The sequence below is a fragment of the Salvelinus sp. IW2-2015 genome, linkage group LG20 (genome assembly GCF_002910315.2).
Source record: "Salvelinus sp. IW2-2015 linkage group LG20, ASM291031v2, whole genome shotgun sequence".
Taxonomy (NCBI): Eukaryota; Metazoa; Chordata; class Actinopteri; order Salmoniformes; family Salmonidae; genus Salvelinus; species Salvelinus sp. IW2-2015.
In genome coordinates, this window is record NC_036860.1 from 22,829,579 (window position 1) to 22,840,146 (window position 10,568).

Sequence of the window (10,568 nt, forward strand, 5' to 3'; positions counted from 1 at the left end):
TCACAATTCCTGACATTTAAGCCTAGTAAAAAGTCCCTGTTTTAGGTCAGTTAGGATCACCACTTTATTTTAAGAATGTGAAATGTCAGAATAATAGTAGAGAGAATMATTTATTTCAGCTTTTATTTCTTTCATCACATTCCCAGTGGGTCAGAAGTGTACATACACTCAATTAGTATTTGGTAGCATTGCCTTTAAATTGTTTAACTTGGGTCAAAAGTTTCGGGTAGCCTTCCACAAGCTTCCCACAATAAGTTGGGTGAATTTTGGCTCATTCCTCCTGACAGAGCTGATGTAACTGAGTCAGGTTTGCAGGCCTCCTTGCTTGCACACACTTTTTCAGTTCTGCCCACAGATGTTCTATAGGATTGAGGTCAGGGCTTTGTGATGGCCACTCCAATACCTTGACTTTGTTGTCCTTAAGCAATTTTGTCACAACTGTGGAAGTATTCTTGGGGTCATTGTCCATTTGGAATTCCCATTTGCGACCAAGCTTTAACCTCCTGACTGATGTCTGAGATGTTGCTTCAATGCCGCGGGGCGGCAGCGTAGCCTAGTGGTTAGAGCGTTGGACTAGTAACCGAAAGTTGGCAAATTCAAATCTCCGAGCTGACAAGGTTCAAATCTGTCATTCTACCCCTGAGCAAGTTAACCCACTGTTCCTAGGCCGTCATCATGCCTAGTTAAATAAAGGTAAAATATATATATTTTTTTAAATATGTAAACTTCTGACTTCAACTGTTTGTGTGAAGAATTCACACAGCTCTGTATGTAACTAAAGGCCATTAGAAAGGTCCTTTTCAAGAGTGGGAGCCCTGAAAATAAACTCCACGTTGTATGTGTAAATCTCACTTCCTCTTTCCCAGTTAGGAGGCCAGAGTGGAGACCAGCTCAGAAACCATAGCCTCCCTGCATACTTTCGCCAGATGGAAAATGTTCATGTTTCTAAAAAGAACCAAACAGGTCATAATGGTTTTCAATTCCCCTTTTCTTTTGCCTTTCATCCTCTCTCTTTCGCACTCTTCATATGTGTATCCCCTCTTTAAGTGTATCCCCTACAGACATTGTCATTGGGTCATCAATAGTGCCTCCAGCACTTCTGCTCTCCCGCACATAGAGAGAGAGGCCAGCTATGTTTCACTCACAACATTTATGTGAAGCCCGCTTGGAAGAAGTCCACCTGCACAAAACAAAATAGGCCTGAATTCATGGCAGGAGGTTTGCAGGGCAGGCTAATGGTTTACAATTTCAGTAACACTACTCTGTAGAAAAATGAACAGCAAGCTGAATGTGGTGGAAAAAGCAACCAACATGTGCATACATTTATATGTATATAGCCTATAGAGAGAATTAGACTGGTGCATACCATGGAAATACGTTTCACGTCTTTGTGAGTGGAAACACATGAAGGAATATGCCTGAACACAAACTGCTGAGTGGCTGAATGACTATGCAATTATGAAGCATGTAACTAAATAAAGCTTCTAAAGTTCAAATATTTACCAACTCTGTGTCCACCTGGATTGTGTTAGCTCATCTTGGTAGAAAGCCAAAATAACCCAAACACATGATTGGACCATCTGAGCATACGTGATAAGTGCAGCTCTGCCACTGTAGGTTCAGGGCTCGGAGAAGCTTCCCCTGACAAAGAAATGGCAATAGTAGACAGAGCTGTGTGGTGAGGGTGCCCTAATTTCCCCACCTTTACGTCATTGCTTAAGGAATACCGCCCATGCCAACCCCCACCGCCCCCCTATCTCACACACACGCACACACTTGCGCTCACATACGTGCACGCACATATTTCTTGTCCTTTGTTCCCATTTGATGCATTCAGTAGAATGCCCTGAGACGCAATGACACCCCCCACTCCTCACGACACCCCCCCACTCCTCACACACCACCCCACATCCTCACAACACCCCTCACGTCCTACTACAACCCCCACTCCTCACAACACCCCCACTCCTCACAACACCCCTCACTCTCACTACACCCCCCCAACTCCTCACTACACCCCCCCACTCCTCATGACACCACCACATCCTCTCTCCCTCCCGCAGCAGCAAATGGGATAATGTGACTCTGTTCTGAAAGGCAAGAGCTCCCCCCCCCTCCCCCCACACACACTCACACACACACACACACACACCTCTGAAAGGGCCTACAGAGAAAGAGACTCGCTGGGCCAGTAGTTGTGTGTATATTAGTCACAGTCACATTGTGTGGATGCATTGGGTCATCCATCACCACGTAGAGAGATAGTAATTTACCAGCTCTATCATCACCACTCATAAAACACACTGGGGGCATCCAAGCAGAGTGCTCTTGAGGTAGGCCTAACTTCTGTTCTGGGGATTCTCACTCTGCTTCTCAAAGGGTTGGAGATGCTTCAACAGGGGAACATAGTGGAGTAGACTGTTTAGAGCCTCTGTTTATAGAGGCCTGTTTCTATAGCTGAACCTGGATGTTTAACGGCTACGTGAAAGAGCAGGGACCATTTCACTTTCTCTTAGCTGTTTCAACTTCAATAACTAAACAACACTCAGTCCCTACTATACAGTGCACTACTTTTGACAGGTCCCATAGGACCTGTAGTGCACTACATAGGGAATAGGGTTCCATTAGGAACAAACGTTAAGTACATCCTTGTGGGACAGAGTGTGTAGGTGAAAAGGTAACACCTACCTACAGCAAATCAGCGGTAATAACTATGTAACTACAATAACTATGTAAATGTAAACAGAAACTCAAACAACAAGCTCCCGCGCTCAGGTCTGTTCAACGCTGGTCCGACCAATCTGAATCCACGCTTCAAGACTGCTTGGATCACGGATTGGAATATGTTCCGCATTGCGTCCAACAACAATATTGACGAATATGCTGATCGGTGAGCGAGTTCATTAGGAAGTGCATTGATGTCGTACCAACGATTAAAACATTCCAAACCAGAAACCGTGGATTGACGGCAGCATTCGCGTGAAACTGAAAGCGCGACCACTGCTTTTAACCAGGGCAAGGTGACCGGAAGCATGACCGAATACAAACAGTGTAGCTATTCTCTCCGCAAGGCAATCAAAGGCTAAGTCCCAGTACAGAGACAAAATCGAGTCGCAATTCAACAGCTCAGACACAAGAGGTATGTGGCAGGGTCTAGAATACCACGGATTACAAAAAGAAACCAGCCCCGTCGCGGACCAGGATGTCTTGCTCCCAGACAGGCTAAACAACTTTTTTGCCCGCTTTGAGGACAATACAGTGCCACTGACACGGCCCCTACAAACACCTGCGGGCTCTCCTTCACTGCAGCCGAGGTGAGTAAAACATTTAAACGTGTTAACCCTCGCAAGGCTGCAGGCCCAGACGGCATTCCCAGCCGCGTCCTCAGAGCATGCGCAGACCAGCTGGCTGGTGTGTTTACGGACATATTCAATCAATCCTTATCCAGTCTGCTGTTCCCACATGCTTCAAGAGGGCCACCATTGTTCCTGTTCCCAAGAAAGTAAGGTAACTGAGCTAAACGACTACCGCCCCGTAGCACTCACTTCCGTCATCATGAAGTGCTTTGAGAGACTAGTCAAGGACCATATCACCTCCACCTACCGGACACCCTAGACCCACTCCAATTTGCTTACCGACCCAATAGGTCACAGACGACGCAATCGCAACCACACTGCACACTGCCCTAACCCATCTGGACAAGAGGAATACCCATGTGAGAATGCTGTTCATCGATTACAGCTCAGCATTTAACACCATAGTACCCTCCAAACTCGTCATCAAGCTTGAGACCCTGGGTCTCGACCCCGCCCTGTGCAACTGGTCCTGGACTTCCTGACGGGCCGCCCCAGGTGGTGAGGGTAGGTAACAACATCTCACCCCGCTGATCCTCAACACTGGGGCCCAACAAGGGTGCGTTCTGAGCCCTCTCCTGTACTCCCTGTTCACCCACGACTGCGTGGCCATGCACGCCTCCAACTCAATCATCAAGTTTGCGGATGACACTACAGTGGTAGGCTTGATTACCAACAACGACGAGACGGCTACAGGGAGGAGGTGAGGCCCTCGGAGTGTGGTGTCAGGAAAATAACCTCACACTCAACGTCAACAAAACAAAGGAGATGATTGTGGACTTCAGGAAACAGCAGAGGGAGCACCCCCTATCCAAATCGACGGGTCAGTAGTGGAGAAGGTGGAAGTTTTAAGTTCCTCGGTGTACACATCACGGACAAACTGAATTGGTCCACCCACACAGACAGCGTTGTGAAGAAGGCGCAGCAGCGCCTCTTCAACCTCAGGAGGCTGAAGAAATTCGGCTTGTCACCAAAAGCACTCACAAACTTCTACAGATGCACAATCGAGAGCATCCTGTCGGGCTGTATCACCGCCTGGTACGGCAACTGCTCGCCCACAACCGTAAGGCTCTCCAGAGGGTAGTGAGGTCTGCAGAACGCATCACCGGGGCAAACTACCTGCCCTCCAGGACACCTACACCACCCGATGTCACAGGAAGGCCATAAAGATCATCAAGGACACAACCACCAAGCCACTGCCTGTTCACCCGCTATCATCCAGAAGGCGAGGTCAGTCAGGTGCATCAAAGCAGGGACCGAGAGACTGAAAAACGCTTCTATCTCAAGGCCATCAGACTGTTAAACAGCCACCACTAACATTTAGCGGCCGCTGCCACATACTGACTCAACTCCAGCACTTTAAAAATGGAATTGATGGAAATTATGTAAAAATGTACCACTAGCCACTTTAAAATGCCACTTAATATAATGTTTACATACCCTACATTACCCATCTCATATGTATATACTGACTCTATACATCTACTGCATCTTGCCATCTTATGTAATACATGTACCACTAGCCACTTAAAACTATGCCACTTTATGTTTACATACCCTACAGTACTCATCTCATATGTATATACCGTACTCTATACATCCTAGCATCTAACTGGAACAAATCTTGCCATGCCGTTCTGTACCACCACTCATTCATATATCTTTATGTACATATTCTTTATCCCTTTACACTTGTGTGTGTGTATAAGGTAGTAGTTGTGGAATTGTTAGGTTAGATTACTTGTTGGTTATTACTGCATTGTCGGAACTAGAAGCACAAGCATTTCGCTACACTCGCATTAACATCTGCTAACCATGTGTATGTGACTAATAAAATTTGATTTGATTTGAACTACAATTTCCTAAAATGTATAATTTGGTCATCTGATCCTAATAATACCAGTCGTCGACAGTGTGAGAGGACATGATCTTATGTAAGGTGGCAAAATATAAACAGTTAACTATGAGAAACAAACAGCCTGCTGAGTTGAGGGGGAAACTCAGGCATACTCCCTAATCCTCCATCTGGTGTCATTTCATCAACCCACTGTAGGACAGAATACATGTGAATACATGTAAACTCATGTTTCATAGGCCTTGGATTCACACTCACGAAAGACTCCTTTAGAAGACAGTCCATAAAAACCTGCAACGGGAGACGTTCATTTCACCTCTCCTCGCTGAAATGCTGTGTCTGTTGTTAAATGATTTAAACCCGTGTGGAAATCGATATATGCTTCTCAGTCATCGCCATGTAAAAATACTCAAGGGTGCTGAAGCATTCTTCACCTCAGAAAACCCCTGTGACAACTTTGCCATTCTAGACGATGATGACCTCACACTAAAATTGCAAACGCCTGTGTGTTCGAGCTATGTTATTGTGACAGTGACATACCGCAGTAGGTGAACCAATGGCAGGGGTTAAACTCAAGAGCTGTTCCTTTTACACAAAGCAAACTCAAACAAAACCTGGTTTTCATTTTATCCCATTTACTCAAAACAGGCAACATTTTATGTCAAAATATGTAGCCTTCCCATCCGCAGAACAGCGTTCGGTAAACCCTAAGTTGGGTTAATTTGAGTGATTAACGAAATGTCATGTTTAAGGTCAGGTGTAAGACGTTTCACCTGGATCCCTAATGACAGGTTGCCCTTTGCTTACAGAACATCCATCTTGCACCAGAGGCGGGCTGGTGTGGCTGCCTGGCTGGTTATGGACTACAGCTGGTGTTGGTGCTCTGTGAAGTCTGTGACTGACTGTAGGCCTGGCCCACAGGAACCACACTCCAACCAACAGGATGGGGAGGCGGTAAATGACACTGATATTTCAGATGTGACAGGGGGTTGAATAGTAGCCTAAAGTCACTCCTCAGGTGTAACGTATGGTTTACATTCTCTTGTGGCGAGTAGTGACACCTCATGTATGTTAGAGGTTACAAACATGTGCTTGTTGTTGTGCAATCACCGCTAGCAACCAGAACAAGGATTGACAAGTTGATTCTGGATTCAATTCTCGCTAAAGTAGAGCGCTTCAAAATAATGTGAAAAGGGAACTGTAACATAGGCTTACATTATCCCCATGTAATATGCAATTAAAACACACTTTATATGGCCTGTGGTTTCTGCAGCTACACAAACAGCAGTAGTTACAATAGTTGACGATCCCTAACCCCAGTTCCCCTCTGACCTGGGACTAGGGTCAATACGGGTCATTCTGTTTCTAGATGTCCCTGATAGACAAAAGCAGAACTGTCCAAACTGTGACTGTTAGCTGACAGTGGACTGTACAGAAGAGCATGGCGTTTTTTGGCCGGTTTTGAACATCTATCATGAGTTAGAGTGGAGTGAAAACTTTAGGTAATGTATAGTAGTGTCGTAACAGTGTGTTACTGTATGAGGCAAGAGTAGCTAAATGTAAAGACTAGCGCTTGTACTTCACACTAGCTGCCTGGTGACTTGTGAACATGGGACTTTTGTTTGAGGCTTGATGCTGTGGATTGTTCCAAATCCCAACTCTGACCAGCAAGCACCTGTCAACTCAGGCAGTGTTCTCCTCCCCTCTATCCTAACCGTCACTGACTGATGCTGTTTAATGACTAAGTCCTTCATCTTACAACCGTATTCTGCAGGAAAAGATCAGGCGATAATGGAAATGTTTCACATTACCATACACACTTTATATATACACAATACACAGTGCATTCGGTAGGCCGTCATTGTAAAATAAGAAATTATTCTTAACTGACTTGCCTGGTTAAATAGAGGTAAAATAAAATAAATACCAAATTATTGGTATGGAAAGTATTCAGACCCATTGACTTTTTCCACATTTTGTTACCATACAGCCTTAATCTAAAATGGATTTGAATAGTTCTTAAAGGTTCTACCCCTCATCAATCTACACACAATTCCCCATAATGACAAAGCAAAAACAGATTTTTTTTAAATTTAAACTAAAATATCAAATTTTCATAAGTATTCAGAGCCTGTACTCAGTACTTTGTTGGAGCACCTTTGGAAGAGGGCATCAAGTCTTCTAAGCTACAAGCTTGGCACACCTGTATTTGGGGAGTTTCTCCCATTCTTCTCTGCAGATCCTCTCTGTCAGGTTGGATGGGGAGCGTTGCCGCACAGCTATTTTCAGGTCTCTCCAGAGATGTTCGATCGGGTTCATGTCCAGGCTCTGGCTGGGCCACTCAAGGACATTCAGAGCCTTGTCCCGAAGCCACTCCTGCGTTGTCTTGGCTGTGTGTTTACATGCTGACCACATCGCTTGTGTGGCGTGCGTGAGCGTTGCAAAATAAATGTACACATAAATGTTATTCAATCATCGCCCTCACACTGCTCGCGCGTGTCTGTGTGGACAGGTGCTAAAATAGAACGTGGTTTTATTTATGACGCTTAACGCGCTGCAAGTCCCGCCTCTCCCATCTCCTCATTGATTTTTAGAAGCATATACCCACGTGGGTGATTGAAAGATGAACTGAGGTCCACACTCCAGTCCAGTCGGTAGTGGTAATGCACCTTAAAGTTGGTTGCCAACTGCCATATAAAGTCCAAAGAAGAAGAAGAAACCTGAAGGAGGAGCGATTACTAGAAAACAAACATTTTTACCCTTTTATTTGTGGATGAATTGTCGGAGTAGAGGACCTTGTGCATTTCAGGTAAAATAACAAACCAATTTTTATATCCCTGGACAAATTAGCTAGCAACAGCAAGCTAGCTAGCGAAATTGCCATAAATGTTTGCTTATCGATCTGTCCCCAAATTAATATAATTGGTTGAGAGTTCGTTTTGATATTTCAACCTGCGTGTCCTGATCACGTCTGGTGTGGGTGGACAAAATCAAAATGTGCGTGATGGCGCACGCAGACAGGTCTGGTCAGCATGTTATGGTCGTTGTCCTGTTGGAAGGTGAACCTTCACCCCGTCTGAGGTCCTGAGCGCTCTGGAGCAGGTTTTCATCAAGGATCTCTCTGTACTTTTCTCCGTTCATCTTTCACTCAATCCTGACTAGTCTCCCAGTCCCTGCCTCAGAAAAACATCCTCACAGCATGATGCCGATGCTGCCACCACCATGCTTCATCGTAGGGATGGTGTCAGGTATCCTCCAGATGTGACGCTTGGCATTCAGGCCCAAGATTTCAATCTTGGTTTCATCAGACCTGATAATCTTGTTTCTCATGGTCTGAGCGTCATTTAGGTGCCTTTTGGCAAACTCCAAGAGGGCTGTCATGTGCCTTTTACTGAGGAGTGGCTTCCATCTGGCCACTCTACCATAAAGGCCTGATTGGTGGATTTCTGCAGAAATGGTTGTACTTTTGGAAGGTTCTACCATCTCCACAGAGGAACTCTGGAGCTCTGTCAGAGTGACCATTGGGTTCTTGGTCACCTCTCTGACCAAGGCCCTTCTCCCCCAATTGCTCAGTTTGGCCGGTCGGCCAGCTCTAGAAAGAGTCAGTGGTTCCAAACCTCTTCCATTTAAGAATGATGGAGGCCACTGTTCTTGGGGACCTTCAATGCTGCAGACATTTTTTGGTACCCTTCGCCATATCTGTGCCTCGACACAATACTGTCTCGGAGCTCTACAGACAATTCCTTCGATCTCATGGTTTCGTTTTTGCTCTGACATGCACTGTCAACTGGGTGACCTTATATAGACAGGTGTGTGCCTTTCCAAATCATGTCCAATCGATTGGATTTACCACAGGTGGACTCCAATCAAGTTGTAGAAACATCTCAAGGATGATCAATGGAAACAGGATGCACCTGAGCTCAATTTCGAGTCTCATAGCAAAGGGTCTGAATACTTATGTAAATAAGGTATTTCTGTTTTTTTTATTTTTAATACATTTGCAAACATTTCTAAAAACGCGTTTTCACTTTGTCATTATGGAGTATTGTGTGTAGATCAATGAGGGGGAAAAAACATTTTATCCATTTTAGAACAAGGCTGTAACATAAAATGTGGGAAAAGTCAGGGGTTCTTAATTCTTTCTGAATGGACTGTATGCTACTTTAAATCTAAAATCCACTTTGCTATTAGTGAAAATATTTTGGGTAAACTACTTAAGATCATTAGAGATCTAACACATACGTCTCTAATACATTGGGCAATGTCTTCATTCATAATTGTTTGGGAATTTAGCTGAACACAGTAGCGCAGTCATCGTCACAATAAAGTGCTACATTGTTGCAACCGTGTCAATGTCATGTGTACACTCCCTTTCTTCCCCCACAAAGAGCAAATGGATTATCTTACTTTTCAGTGCTTGGATGAGCGCCTTCCCATCTTTGATCAGCTCTTTGATGAACTTATTGGTCTTGTCCAGTTCTAGTTCGTGAGACTTCAATCTGTCTCGGAACTGGGGACTGTCCAGATAGCAGTCACTAAACTCCAGAGCAGGCAGTCCCATGTTTTCTCCCAGTCCACAGTACCCGAGTTCGGAGGATGAAGAAATCTTTGATTTATGATGTGCAATCCAATTATAAGAAGGTAGCAGAACACAGAGAGCAAAATTCAGATACCTGGTTACATTACACTACACACCCAATAACCTTTCTGACAACATGCAGGCGGGCAAACGTGGATCTGGCTTCTTTTAGCCTAGGATCCAAAAGGCATCACCAAAAAACTGCACGCGAAAAACTGTGCTTGTCCGGGAGGGACGTGCTGAAATAATATTCAGTTCTTGGCTGTCAAATAATCCAGGTAAACCTTCTGTGCATTCCTCATGACAACATCATATTAGTGATGAAAAGGGGAGGAAAGTGAAACAACGAGACACGGTAGTAGTTGCGAATTCTTCGACTGGGCGATTAAATGCAGTCCCTTTCTCTCAAGCTTTGGCGTCCGTACCAACCTACCCCGAAACAGATAATCTTATGATGGATGCGGCTGTAGACCAATAGTATTGCTGAGTTCCAAAACGGTCCGAGGAGGCAAGCCACACTACCAATGACTGCACTACAGTTGCAGGAGATGGGTGCGTAAAGAAAGGGCTGGTTGGTCAAGAACGCATCGAAGTAACTTCAGAAAGGGGCATTTATCTGGGGGGGTTACATCAACCTGCTCAGGCTCGGATTAGCAAAGCGACAAATTGTTGTTTAATCTTAAACTGTTTAAATTAAGAGCCCATTTAGTGAGCAAGTGTTAGGCCTTGGTAATTCCACACATCACAGGCCTTTATTTAATCTGCTACACTTGCAAATGGA

The 10,568-nt window shown here is 44.9% G+C and overlaps 1 protein-coding gene across 1 annotated transcript in view; it reads right to left on the reverse strand.

Moving 5' to 3' along the window:
* LOC111981043 (rho GTPase-activating protein 26-like) overlaps positions 1 to 10,203 on the reverse strand; it is a 120,690-nt gene extending 110,487 nt beyond the window's left edge. Inside the window, 1 exon segment of the mRNA XM_070449277.1 lies at positions 9,616 to 10,203. Coding sequence (XP_070305378.1) covers positions 9,616 to 9,769 — 154 coding nt within the window. The 5' untranslated portion in view covers positions 9,770 to 10,203.
* Between the last annotated feature and the right edge of the window lie 365 nt (positions 10,204 to 10,568).